Raw genomic sequence first — 15,013 nt, 5'->3', positions numbered from 1 at the left:
AATTGAACTTAACCAGACCAGCTTTTAGCTACTGATAATTACCATTATCATTATTTCAACAGCCTTTTAATACCTACTTGTTCTGCATATGAAAGCTATCATGGCATCACCTTTTGATTTCCTTTCTTGACAAATTAAGCAGGAAGAGCTTGTTATTTGTCATCATACTGCAATTTATCCAGCTTTTAAATGGCTTACAGAGGAACCTTTCTGTATGTTAAAAATCGGAGACACAAGAAATATTGAGATGCCTTCTTTGACAATAGCAGAGCAGTTTAAAAAAAAAAAAAAAAGAAAAAAAAGAAGAGACTTGTCATTTAGTTCCCCAGTCTCCCAGGTGCAGTTGCTATACTATAAGTTCATTTGTATTCCTTCCATTACTTTTTTAAAAAACATATTTAGATTAAGCAGCATAGCACAAACTGCTGAATGAACTCAGGCTCCAGTCAGTGTGGATCACTGGGTAATGCTTCTGTCCATAGGGTTATTTACATCTCCATTAGTCTCCGTGTCAGCCACAAGTTTTATTAGATACAATTTTTGCTGGAAAAAGTCACAAGTACTGGCTCTGGGAAATGCAGAGATGTATTCACTTTCAGCAATGCAGTGTACAATCTTTCAGAACATGACAAACAAGAGTTAGATTAGGTTCCTGCTCCCAACCTTCCATAAAGAACTCGATCCCCCCAGTGACTTAAAGAAGCTCTTTCCCATGGCTGGTGTTAGCCCTGGTGAACAGCCCCTTGGGCACCAAAGTTATTAGAAGAAGTCAGCAAGAACACAAAACCTAGTGCTGATTCCTGGAGACCTTGCTCAACCCAAAACAAAAACCCATTGGAAGATATTTGGTTTGACTACAACCCTTCCCCATCTGCCAGCTAACCTTTTCTAATCTATTTGATACATCCTTTATTAATCTAGCATTTCACTGATGAGCACTTGGATTTTGCACTTCAGCTGGAGGAATCCAAGGCATTTATACAGACTGGAAGGAGCAGTCCTTCAGAGTAGCCCTGAGAAGGACCTGGGGATGGCTGAAAAACTTAACATGAGCCAGCAGTGTGCTCTTGCGGTTCAGAAAGTGGATGTTATCCTGGGCTCCATCAGAAGAGGGGTGGCCAGCAGGGACAGGGAGGGGATTGTCCCTCTCTACTCTGCTCTTGTGAGGCCCTGTCTGGAGTACTGTGTCCAGGTCTGGAGCCCCCAGTACAAAAAAGACAGGAAGCTGTTGGGGAGGGTCCAGAGGAGAGCCACGAAGATGATCAGGGGGCTGGAGCACCTCCCCTACAAAGACAGGCTGAGGGAGCTGGGTTTGTTCAGCCTGGAGAAGAGAAGGCTGCAGGGTGACCTCATTGCAGCCTTTCAGTACCTAAAGAGAGCTTATAAACAGGCGGGGAGTCAATGCTTTGAAAAGGTAGATAACTGTAGGACAAGGGGAAATGATTTTAAGTTGAGGGAGCAAAGATTTAGGTTGGATGTCAGGGGGAAGTTCTTTACACAGAGAGTGGTGAGGTACTGGAACAGGCTGCCCAGAGAGGTTGTGGATGCCCCGTCCCTGGAGGTGTTCAAGGCCAGATTGGATGGGGCCCTGGGCAGCCTGGTCTAGCATTAGGTGGGAAGGTTGGTGGTCCTGCATGTGGCAGGGGGGTTGGAGATTCATGATCCTTGAGGTCCCTTCCAACCCTGGCCATTCTGTGATTTTGTGATGCTCTATCATGCCATGAAGTCAAATGTCTTACAAAGGTCTGTTATGTCCCTGCCCACCTTTATTTACAAAACATGCAATCTAGTCAGGGAAAGAAAATGAGTTTCCCTGTAGGATCGATATACTGTGAAACTCTGCTGGCAGACATTAATCATATTGCTCTGTCTTAATCCTTTATCAACTGCCTCTCATCTCAGTATTGCTGTTACTCTGCTTGGTAGCAATGTCAGGATAATCAGCCTGTAATTATCCTGGATATCCCCCTTGCCCTTTTGAGCACAGGCAGTTAAGTGCTAATGAAACACAATCTCATTACCCACCCAGAAAATGATTCACAACCACAAGACAAAGATCCATGCAACCAAATAGTTTAACACACCGGAGTACAAATTAGCTAGGTTTATTCATTTAAAAACTGTTCAGAGTGAAAACTCTTTTGACTGCCAGCAAATAAAAGTACTTCAAAAACCCTGACCATGTAAACATGTTATATCACTTGTTTCCAAATGCAGAGCAGAAATAACTAGTGAATACTTCTTCCTTTTTTGCATCAGTACTTTTATCACCTCTTCCCAACAAATAGCCTCTCCTTCACTAGATTTTTTTCTTTTTCATTTCTAATATAAGTAGTCTTTTTCCCTTTCTAATTACAGATTGTGAGGTTGTTAGTTATTTTTTAACCTCTGGTAAGTTTTAATGAAGGTTTCGTTAATTTGAGTTATCCAGAAATAAAACATCTCAACAACATGAAAGACTCTTAAAAGGAGATTAAGTCTCCAGCTTTCTTGCAGTCATGTGGTAGGACTCAGCTTCATGCCCCAGTGTACCTCAGGAAAAGTGTCATGGAAGAAAACAATAGTATATGTGCACAGCAGATGGTGGCTGCACTGAACAGAAGGGAAAAACGTGTTTTTCCTGGAATAATTAGTAATGCTGTTAGAAATGCAGGCTGAAACAGCAAGGTGGATCACAAAGTGATTTGCTGCACAGTTTTCAGTATCCTCCAGGGTCTGCTCGTTGTGTTTTGGCTATGGAAGGGCCTAACAGCAGGGATGACAGTTGAAGGAATTGGCTGTCCTTTGCCTTCTTGATGAGCCAGCTCCAGATGTGACACCCAACAAGAAGAGAAAGGTCTCTTCAATGCATAGCTCCCTGCCTGCTCCCAAGGCTGATGCTTTCCCCCTTTCATTCTCCCACAGGGGCCAATATTAAGCAAAACCTGATTACAATGAGCCTCCTGGAATGGGGACTGTGAGCTGCAGAGCTGCATCTGGTAGTGCAGCCACATGGCCCCTCAGCTGCCACAGGAGTGGGGCTGGCACTGGCCCAAGTGAAGGGCTGCAGGCAAAGGGTGAACAGGAGGGCTCCTGCTTTAATTTGCTCTTTTCCACTCTTATCTCTGAGAATCTTTTGAATTGTTCCTCTGCTTCTATTCCAGTGCAGCACTGGCTGTGAAAACAGGTGGGTGTTAAGTAAGGTGAATCATAACAGGCTCCTGATGTATCCCAGCTCCTGCTGGCTTGTCACATTGCCTCTTCCCACAGATTTGTGTGGCCATTTATCTGCCAGCTGCTGCTCATTATCTGTTATTTATACTGCTCTAGCTGGTTTTCCATCCACATAACAAAGTTCACAGCCAAACTAATCTGCATTCAAGTTCTCAAGGCAGATTTTCAAAGACGGCTGCAGGGTTAGGTTCTACAACTCTGCAACTCCATCTGAACCCATCTGGGCATGGCCCTGAAACAAAGGGTGCTTTTGTCCTCACTGTAGGGGACTGTAATCATATCCTGTAGGCTTACCCTGTGCTGACTATGGATGTCTGGTCTAAGTAGAACATGGCAAGAAGAGTATCTCTAATTGTCCCTAAAACAGACTCTGACAGGATATTCTAGCAAAAACAAACCTGCCTTGTATCCAACTCCTGCTTCATAGAATCACAGAATCACAGAATCACCAAGGTTGGAAAAGACCTTCAAGATCATCCAGTCCAACCATCCACCTATCACCAATAGTTCTCACTAAACCATATACCTCAACACAAAATCCAAACGTTCCTCGAATATCTCCAGGGTCGGTGACTCCACCACCTCCCTGGGCAGACCATTTCAGTGCTTGACCACTCTTTCAGAAAAGTAGTATTTCCTAACATCCAACCTAAATCTCCCCTGGTGCAGCTTGAAGCCATTCCCTGTAGTCCTATCACCAGTTACACGAGACAAGAGGCCGACCCCTAGCTCACTACAGCCTCCCTTCAGGTAGTTATAGAGAGCAATAAGGTCTCCCCTGAGCCTCCTCTTCTCCAGACTGAACAATCCCAGCTCCCTCAGCCGCTCCTCATAAGGCCTGTGCTCCAGACCCCTCACCAGCTTTGTTGCTCTTCTTTGAACCCGCTCCAGGGCCTCAATGTCTTTCTTGCTTGCTTAATGAAATCTATGTTAAAGCCACCAAATACATTCAAAGGAGCAAAAAAATAAGTCACTGGATATGAACACAATAAGTTCAAATTCAGAAGCAATCACTTACTGTCTATCTATTACAATGACTCTCACTGTAAATGAAATGGTGCTGAAAACTTCCACAGCACTCCAAGACTCCATAACTCTGCACAAATAAGCTAGTATTATTATACTGTAATAAGCTAGTAATTTAGCTTGCAAGGATATTGAATATAGGCAAGGAAGCTCAAACTGAGAGGACTGTTGAAGGACTGCCTAGGAACTCAGCAGTGAAATGTTGGCTAGAAATACAGGACAAACTGTACACAGTTCTCCCCTAAGCCCCAAGAGACTTGTAAAAATCAGGTGATTTACCAGCTGGCGAAGATAGTCCTGAATTGTGCTGGGATAGACAAGTACACTGATGGCAACCAATGTGTTGAGAGCAAAGTCAAAGATCTGGTAACAGAAGAAAGGGATGATCCAAGCCGCATGTTGCTGGAAAGAAAATAAAAAGTCATCAACAACAAGCTAAAATTGAGAGAGATATATATTTCTGCACTAAAATCTAAGGAACATTTAACAGAATGCAGTGTTACATTTCATGAAGCTGTGAAAGAAAATACACTGTAAAATCAGCTAAAGGAAATACAACATTCGGCCACAAGAGCTGGCCAGACCAGCTTGGCTGCTGAACTGCTGTAGTATGTGTGGTGCAAGTCCCACAGCTTGTTATACTGGGACATTTAAAAACCACAGGAGAATTTTTTTTTTTCCCCTAATAAACAGAATTAGTACTGGGACAAACCACAGGCATGGGAGTTGTATGGGAAAAACATTCCATTAATTTTGGCAGGAACAAGATTCAGTTCTCTGAATGCACAGCTTTCCTGAAGATTACTCATATTTGAAAGTGCAGACAATAAACACAAGTGGGCAGCTGTCCTGCCTTCAGCACGGGGCTGTGTGATATCTAGGCAACAAGCTCTGCCACCTCTTTGTTCTTTCTCTTAATTTTTGTCTAAACAGGAAATTGTTAGAAAGAAGCATTTTTTATTTGCTTTCTATAGCTTGTATACTTTGCTTAATTCACATCTTTACGGAGTATAATGAGTTACCTTATATGCGCCATACGTGGCCATTGCACAAATCAGAATCATAAGTAGAGAAATTGCTGTCGCAATGCACATATCTGAAAGAGAAACATACGAGTGATTGCAGAAAAATTCAGAGCTTGATTCAGTTATTTTTCCACTTGCTTGGTGATGAGCGTCCCAAAGGACAGGAGGTGTGTGTGGGTGGTGATGAGCCAGAGACATTGCCCAGCTACTGCTGGAGGAAACCTCTAGTCCTATGAGAAACCTCCAAAATATGAAAAACAAAGACAGTGAGTACTCTGCACAAGCTTCCATAGCTTTGATAAGGCTGTGAATAGTTTCATTTTTTTTTTTCCAAAGAATTTTCAAATATCTGGGGAATAATTGGCAAGAAGACTATTTTGCCTGTGATGATTACATCAGTCATCAAAAAGTATCTGTGCAAGACTTAAAACGTGACCATTGTGGATGAATCAGTGCTTGCCAGACACTGGAGCTGAACAGAAGCTGGCTGCCTAGCGGTAACCAGGCCTCTGGCTACTTTTATACTTTGTACCCGACTGTGCCTGCTGTAAGACAGCTCTGGGCATCAGGACACACAGCTGAAGGCTGTCTGTTCCACATGGATCAGCAGAAACCACTGTCATATCTTTGCCCATGATTGCAGACATGCCTCTCAGACTGGAGAAGACCACAGTCGGAGAGAAGAGGTCTGTATTGAGCTAAAAAACTAAGTTCAGATTAATCTTGGGGAGGTCAGGATGTTCATATTATCATAGAGTCATGGAATGGCTTGTGTTGGAAGTGACCTTAATATCTAATCAGTTCCAACCTCCTGCCATGGCCAACAGATCTGGCTGCCCAGGGCCCCATCTGAGGGACATCAAAAGCTTTTCCAAGCAGCCTGTGCCAACAACTCACCTAACATCTAACCTAAAACCTAAATCTCCTCTCTTTTATTCTAAAATTATTCATTATTAATTATTGCCAGTTCTACACTGCAACTAACCTAAAGGATGACCAAGCTGCCATGGATCTGGAAAAACACACACAAACAAACAAAACCAAAAACTACAACAAACACTAAAGAGAGAATGCACACTACAGCTCGTTTTTGCAGTAATAGCTACCACATACAATTGATCATATGTCTCTAAATACTTCAGCAAAGCAGAAACATATTTTTAAAAGAAAGACTAGACAAAGCAGTTAGAGGCCTCTTACAAAAGACATGATGTATTTGAAACTTTCATTTCAACCAGGAATATTACAGAGATGCACAGTTTATTAATGAAGATGTATAACTATCAGGAAAGGTGAAGTGGTATAGAAAGCAAAATATTCTTTAAGGTTTTGACTGGAGTAATTACAGGAATCCTATATTTTTCCTCTATTGCTGCTCAGCTTTCAATTAACTTTTCATTAAACTTAAGAAATTTCTAAGTCATGAAGTACTGGAAGGAGATCCTGGGGGAAAAAAATCACATATGTTTGGTCTTTTCCTAAATACCTCCCATACATCATCAACAGCCTTTGTCAGAATACCAGAAATGAGAAACTGTATTCCTGAACCTGCCCTTACAGTAACTGTTAGTGTGTAACTGAACTTTGCAACTACATTTCAGAGGCTATGCCCAAAGAGGAGAGAGGAAGTCATTTAGGACATTATTTTTTGAGGTCCTAGTACTGAGAGTATCTGTGACATACAAGCTGGGAGGGAGTACTGATCTGCCAGAGAGTAGAAAGGCACTACAGAGGGACCTAGATAGGCTGGATCAGTGGGCCATGCCAAGCCCTTTTTGGCCCAAGATGGTTCTTTCTTACTTAAGACTTTATTGGGCTTTTTGAGATGCACTGGTTTCAGTTAATGAGAATGAAACCAGATCTGCAGCACACTAAATGAGATGATAAGCACAGGGAGGTGCTGAATTTTTTCTCAACCATATTGTATGTCCCTTGGCATTCATCACATTAGATGAGTTTACTTGCTGTAGCTTTTTCCTTTCCTTTTGACATGGGGCTCATGCTACGTCAGAGATGTTGATGATGAGGGGCAGGAAAGGTACATGCTTCCCTTTAGCCCCCTAGCCAAAGTTCAAGTGTGCTATCTATAGGTTTCTTTATAAAAATATTTCCATTTGAATTCAATCTTGTTGAGCTCTGGGTTGCATATCATGTTCTGCAGGGAGAGGATCCAAACACTCTGCCTTCTGTTTCCCTCAGCTCTGTACAGAGACCACTGCTTGCCTCACCTGCACATCCTAGGGCAGAGATACTGGCTGATTTTGACAGAGTTCCCACGGGTTTCCACAGGGCATAGGCATGGCTTATGAAGGATCGCACACAACTGTGATATCATGAAGACAGTAAATGAAAACTAGCAACGCTCTTTTCTTGTTTAATCTGTTAACATACCAGGATCATAGCCTGCATATCTGGAGAAGCTGTGCAAGAGTTTTAGGTAAAACCTTCTCAGAAGCCAGGCTGATTTACAAGGCTTTTTCATCTCCCACGCAAGGATTATTAGGCTTTTACTAGCAAAAACATTGCATTAGCATCTCCCACATTTCACATTTTTTCTAGTCCATCTTCGAGTACATAAACTCCCCCAGGCCCTAAAGAAATAGTAAGAAGAAAGATGAGACTAAAGGCACTCAGCTGAACAACGACTAGGGGAGGAAGCCCAAAGCATTCCCTGGTTCCCAGGTCATAGAATCATTAAGATTGGAAAAGACTTCTAAGATCATCTAGTCCAATTGTAGACCCATTACCACTGTGACCACAAAACCACTAACATACCTACACTTCTCTTGAACACCTCCAGTGGCATTGAGTCTATCACCTCCCTGAGCAGCCTGTTGCAATGCGTTAATACTCTTTCTGATAGGAATTTTTTCCCAACATCCAACCCGAACCTCCCTGGCACAACTTAGGGCCATTCCCTCTTGTCTTATAGCTGTTCCCTGGGAGAAGAGGTCAACCTCCACCTTTCAGCTAGTTGTAGAGTGATAAGGTCTTTTCTAAGACTTCTCCAGACTAAACAGTCCCAGTTCCTTCAGCTGCTTTCCGTAAGACTTGTGCTCCAGACCCTTCAACAGTTTTTTACCCCCTCTCTGAGTGCTCTCCAGGGTCTCAGTGTAGGGAAGGGCCCAACAATGAGCACAGGTGTGCTCACAGATACTGAACACAACATCACTTCCCTGGTCCTGCTGACTGTGCTATTTTTGATATAAGTCAGAATGCTTTTGGCCTTCTTGGCCACCTAGGCACACTCCTGGCTCATGTTCAGCTGGCTGTTGACTGATCCTCCTAGATCCTTTTCCACTGTGCAGCTTTCTAGCCATTCTGCCCCAAGCCCAAATGCAGAACCAGGCACTTAGTCTTGGAAACCTCATACAATTGGCCTCAGCCTAGCAATCCAGCCTGTCCAGATCCTTCTGTAGGGCTTTCCTATCTTCAGGCAGATCAACACGTCCTCACAGCTTGCTGTCATCTGCAGATTTATTGGGAGTGCACTCAATCCCCTCATCCAGATCCTCAGTAAAGATATTAAACATGGCAGTTCCCTGTTACTTACCCCTAGGAAACACCAAGAAACACCACTAGTGACCAGTCACCAGCTGGATTTAACTCCATTCACCACCTCTCTAAACCCAGCCACCCAGCCAGTTTTCCACTCAGCGAAGAATACTCTTGTCTGAGCCACCGTCATCTGCCAGCTTCTCCAGGAGAATGCTGTAGGAAACAGAGTCTCTTTGTTAAAGTCTAGGTAGACTTCTTTCACAGCCTTTCCCTCATCCACTAGGCAGGTCACCTGGTTGTAGAAGGAGACGAGGTTGGCCAAGCAGGACCTGTCTTTCATGAACCCATGCTGTCTGGACCTGATTCCTTGGTTGTTCCATGTATGCTGTCTGCTTGCACTCAAGATAATCGGCTCTGTAACCTTCCCTGATACTCATGTCAGGCTGACAGGCCTGCAGTTCCCTGGATCCTTCTTCCAGCCCTTTGTGTAGATGGATATCACACTGGCAGGTCTCCAGCCATCTGGGACTTCCCTGATTGACCAGGGAAGGACTGCTGATAAATGATGGAAAGTGACTTGGTAATTATTTCCTCCAGCTCCCTCAGATGCATGCTTAGGGGAGGCAGCCAAACCACATACCTTGTCATCCAGCACATCATCTGCTGCATGGCAAGGCCTAGCAGGTGTCTTTTTTCCCATTGCTAGCTTTTCTAGAATAAAAGGAAAAACCTCTGCCCTACAGCATTTTTTCCAAATATTCAGGTAAGTACTTCTGCTTAATTGACCAGTTAGTTCAGAGCCCCTGGCAATGCCCTGGGAATCATGCACAAGCCTAAAACCTGAAGTTGAGGATGAGCATTTGTTCAGTTACATGCTCACAGTTACTGTAAGGGCAGGTTCATATAAGAACTGGTGCTGCGTTGGCATTTTCAAATGTTTCACACTTGACTGGCTCTGGTTCTGTGTGTGACAGACAGCTATGACACTTATGTAACAGAAAACTGAAAATTGTCCATAAACAACACATGAATGCAGTCTTAAAGAAACACAAATACAAATATTGGGTGGAATCCTGGTTTCTTGGAAGTCAGGGGCAAATCTGTCATCAATGTCGGGTAACCCCCCACCTCCAGTATTATGATTCAGCTGTTAATTTTATTTCCAGCCAATATTGAGCCTATTTGAGGAGGGGTGATAAGTGAGTAATAATTTTGCATGCAACTTTTACATGTTTGTTTGTTTGCTATTGATAGGGGCAACAAAACTAGCAGTGAGAATAAAAGCTGCTACCATTACCATCATTGCTATATTTGTCAGCACAAGCACATATAGATAACAATTTCGGGACCTTCATTAGCATTAAAAAAATGATGTATCTTATATTTTGTACACATGGTTTCACATCAAAGGATTTCTGCACACACAGCTAACCTAGGAAATATTTACTCAGAAATAGGCAATTAGAAGTAGGGCAAGAGAAAATTTGTCTGATGTTTTCTCTCAGAAGAAAAGGTTTCCTCAAACTTAAACAAATATAGTCATATTAAAAATGATAATAACAAAAACAAATTCTTTCTTGCCAGCAATTTCCAGTGGCATTAAACCAGAGGGAGTCAAAGAAGCAAAGGAGACCTTAATTCAAATGTTCGTTTGTAATTAAACTGCCTGGGAAATGTTCCCTTTAATGAATGGAAATGAGGTCACCTGGCCCACGAGCCATCCTTCTACAGTCTTTCAGAGTTCACTTCAGAAGCCTCAATAAAAAATACAAAAAATGCCATTTTCAAGTGTAGATGGAAATCCCCAATGTACTTGATCTGACAGCTATTGCATTACAAAAGAGAATTACTATTTTAAAGCCTTGGGCACTGGCAGGCCTCAGATGTCGGCTATATAAAACCGCACTGACAGACAGTCATTACCAAGGTTAATCTCTGAGAATTAGGACAAGGCAGTCAGTTTTAATATGTCAGAATCAGCTAGGAGCCCATCTGTATCTACGACAGTCCCTATTTTCTTAAATCCAGTTATATAAAAAGATTTTTAGTGTGAAGTTGTAGGCGCTTTGTCAGTGAAGACGCAGTAAAGTAGCAATTGCCCCCTAATATTAAATGTAAGCCTTTAAGGTTTTGATCTGCACTGAAGAACTTGTGGAAATAAGTATCCCTTAACAAATAACCCAGCAGCTCTAACACACAACGGTTATAATTAGTTTCCTCATGCATGGAGCTATTCCTGCTGATATTTTTATTGACTGCAGCAGGCATGAGGAATGGAGTTGGAGCCTTTTGTTGTAGATGTGTGGTTGTGAGCAGCAAGGCTCCAGTGAAAGTCACGGGAGCCCTTATTTCAGACTGCAGTGGGAAGTATTCTGTATTCAGTATTGAATGTAGCTATCTTCTGAGCAGAAATGCAAATAAACAGATATTTTTATCAAAATAACATACAGGGGAAAAAAAATTCCAAATACTACTTAAACAGTTAAAACAAACCAAGAGACCAAACACCACCAAATAATTGGCCAGGAAATGAAACTGTCCTGGAAGAAAGAAATATTTGCAAAGGACGGGAGATTTTTTCAGCAGAAATAAATGGCCTCTCTCACACTGCCCTGAAACCATATTGAAGATTTGCTATGGCCTTTGGTGTGAGAAGGAGCAGCCCTGTTATCACCATACTTCTGTGACTGTGCATTTAATATCTATCATGACAGGTTGGTGCAAGTCATGCCATGTGCACATGGTGGGTGTTCAAAGATGTTCAACAGGAATCCAGATGGCACATCTGGGCAACACATCCAGATGGTTACAGAAATAGCAGCACATGTTCTTATGCATCAGCAGGCTCTACAGGGCATGGGACTCAGAGGTCAGAGCTTCCTGCATCTTTCAAAATTTCCCCAGGGCTCTCAGTACTGCACCGAGGGATAACATCTGCACGTCCAGAGCTGGCTCTGCCCTGCCCAGTCAGGAAACAGCACCAGTAGCTGTAAGGCTACTAACATGCAACCAGTTTGAACAGTGCCACAAATGCACCATTCACAATAAAAATGCATCTGTAAGATACCAAGGATGCCGAGGGGATAAAACAACTAAATGACAATAATTACTGAAGTGATAGGACAGCTACCTAAATTCTGGAGCAGTGACAGTCCATACTTACTGGCATCATCCATAAATTCAAATTCACCCCCTAATTCAGCACTGGTGAGGTGGTATTGGTCAGGGTCGGTCAGGGCGCTTAGCAGAATCAGCAGTACCACCGAGTTGATGATCTGTGGAGAGGAAAAGGGGAAAAGGGTCAGGCTGTGAAAATAATCCACGAAACAGCTCTGGACAGGATGTCTCCCACTGGCTCTGCTGACTGAGGCACAGGCTGCTTTCCAGCCACAGAACTGTAATATTTCTTTAACATCACAGTTATTTTCTCTGGATTTGTGTAAGTTACTCCTTCTCCCTTGGAATCTCTCCTACAACATCAGACAAGTTACTGCTACTCTTTCATTACAAAACGTGCTAACATGGCCATTTCAGTTTGTTCTGTCAGAAAAATGAATATCAATTAAAAACAATAGCTTTGAGATTATTACAAATGACTGCTGCAGTGAAGCATTATTAGCAGGACAGAGCTGGAATTGGTGACATGCCCTGTTAAAGTGCTTGATGATCAGGGAGTGGATCATTTGCAGGAAGAGACTTAGTTTTATAAGGGACTGTGAATGATGAGCTGGTTCACATGAGCTGTTAGATGAGAAGGCCTTAGCAGGATGGGAGTAGGTGGCAGCATGAACCCAATGCCTGATGAACATCTTGAGGCACAAGGCATAGCGGGAAATTCAGAGAATCATAGAATCACAGAATCACAGAATGGCCTGGGTTGAAAAGGACCACAATGGTCATCTAGTTTCAACCCTCCTGCTATGTGCAGGGTCACCAACCACCAGACCAGGCTGCCCAGAGAAAATTCACACCCAGGAAGACTTGGTCTATGAAATGCAGTGAGTTAAATGCAAGAATATAATATTGATCGAAAAATTCAGTAGAAACAGATAGTCAGTAACTAGGTATGAGAGGAATGTAAAGGGAGGGAAGAGCTCTATTTTAAATCTAATTTGAACAGAATGTTTATATCACTTCAAAATGATGCAGACTAATTGCAAAGAAGATTACTCAGTATGAAATAACACTGCCTGTCTAAAAAATTATTCTACAGAAGTAAAAAGATAACTGATAAACAGGAAAGTAAAGAAAAGAAAGCTGATAATAGAGTGTGCTAGAAAATATGGATTTGTAATGCATTGGTTCTCACTTTGAAGTCATCCCAATCTGATCACAGGTTCCCAAAAGCAACAAAAAGGTGTAAGAACACAGGCTATAATAAGAAGACATGAACAGGCTAGAGAATTTCTTGGTAAAGATAAATGCTTTTTGAGAGGCAAATTCTGTTGAGTTTAGCTGATATCAGAGTTGTTAGCAATGCTCTTTGAAAAATTATTAATAGGGTAGGCTCAGCTACTCTAGCAAGCACAGTTTATACCTTCACAAAACAAAAAGGCCATAAAAAAAATTCTGCCAAGAATGTGTGATTCAAGAATAAAATAAACCCAAAAACAGACAATAAAGTGGTGTTCTTGATGCTACTTAAAATTTGTATGGTCATAAACAGCATTCTCCATGGGTTTGTCAATAATAAGCTATATTAATTCATCTGATTTACCTTCTTTACAGGCAAATGGTTTTGTGAGTAGGCGAAAAGCAGATATCGTCTCTTTGAATTTTAGCAATCCTTCTGACATGATAAGATTCTCATTAGTGAGCTGGGAAAAGCTGGTCTAGCTGAAAAGTGCAGGAAGGTGAGTGCATAACCAGCAGGATGACTGTAATAAAAGCACAGCTCTCAAAGATTCACAAAAGATCTACTGAATAGGGTTCTCCAGTATTGTTGAAATACTTGGTATTTCAAATAACTTGTGCACTTTATCTTTCTTTAGTTTGCAGTCAGTGCCAGGCTGTAAGGACTTCAGCCAACTACAGCAGAAATCAGACAAAGAGAGAGCACAGTTCATTGGCAACAAGAATAGAGCATCACCATCACATTTGTGACAAACAACTGCAGAAGAACAAGAGATAACTGAGTAGGTAGCAGTTCCTTGGAACAAAGTGCTGAGTACAGCAATGAACAAACTGAACGTGACTCAGCACCATCCCATGAGCAGCATGATGGTGGGCAGCGCTGTAGGCATCAGATGTGCAAGTTATCCTCCTACTTGTCCTCTACTGGGACTCTGCAGGAAGGGCCTAGTTCAAAGTCCTTCAGAAACATACTGATAAAATCTCTGAGGGGGGTCCTGTAAGAGAACAGAGGATGATTAGATGTCTAAAAGTTGTGACTAGCAGAGAAAAGCTGAGAATGCTTAGTCTAGTGAAGAGAGAAAGACAAGTGAAAGGAAGCAATAAACTTCTCCACATCTACTGGGAGATGGGTAAAGTAACAGATTTAAATTACAGCAAGAGGGAATGTAGGTTATGCAATTTGCTGAACAATCAGGCAGTGGAAGAGATCATCTGAAGGGGTTTAGGAATCCTCCATGCTGCATTTTGTCACAGAACAGATAGACAGCTTTGTGTTGGGAATGCTGTTGCCATGGTCTTGTCTTGTCTTTCTATTCTTGGTTGGCTTCCAGGGCGGGTCAGATGACCATTAAGATTCAAATTAATCTACAGATCTTCTCAAATGTTAGTATTATATATAACTTTATATTGCAATGCAGTTATTGCTTTATACTCGTTTGTGGAAAACCAGAGAACAGATGACAGTAATATATAAATGTTACTTAAGGAGAGTACTCAAAATAAGCAAGTAATCAGAAAATATAAATGCATATTGTGTTGCTATTTTAAAGGCATGCCAATCTTTTCTGCAGACACAGACAGGAAGATTTGTGAAATACTGACCTAGGCACTCTGCTTTCTCCATGTGGATATGCCCAGATTCAGATTACGTGTTGGTCAGCATAGTCTTTAAGTCTGTGTACAGAGACACAGGATGTGTTTGTCTGAACTAAAGCCTAGTGCAGTCAGTGGAATCATTCCAATGCATCACTTTTCTGATCTATCAGGTTTTTATATTCTGGTCCTCATAATGATCTTTGAGCACCTTCCAACCATGCTGTCAGCAATGGAAGTGAAATACACCAAGTATTTATTTGCTCAACCTCTTTCTCAAGAAAAGAAAGGTGCGCACAGCTGGG

The 15,013-nt window shown here is 42.1% G+C and overlaps 1 protein-coding gene across 1 annotated transcript in view; it reads right to left on the bottom strand.

Moving 5' to 3' along the window:
• Positions 1-15,013, bottom strand: part of LAPTM4B (lysosomal protein transmembrane 4 beta) — a 61,609-nt gene that overhangs the window by 35,019 nt on the left and 11,577 nt on the right. Inside the window, exons 2-4 of the mRNA XM_031591042.2 lie at positions 11,926-12,037; positions 5,262-5,335; positions 4,519-4,641 (exon numbers count right to left, since the gene is read on the bottom strand). Coding sequence (XP_031446902.2) covers positions 4,519-4,641; positions 5,262-5,335; positions 11,926-12,037 — 309 coding nt within the window. The remainder of the gene's footprint in view (positions 1-4,518; positions 4,642-5,261; positions 5,336-11,925; positions 12,038-15,013) is intronic.

Source organism: Phasianus colchicus, chromosome 3 (assembly GCF_987193195.1).
Source record: "Phasianus colchicus chromosome 3, bPhaCol1.hap1.1, whole genome shotgun sequence".
Classification (NCBI taxonomy): domain Eukaryota; kingdom Metazoa; phylum Chordata; class Aves; order Galliformes; family Phasianidae; genus Phasianus; species Phasianus colchicus.
This window is presented reverse-complemented; position numbering and strand designations above follow the sequence as displayed.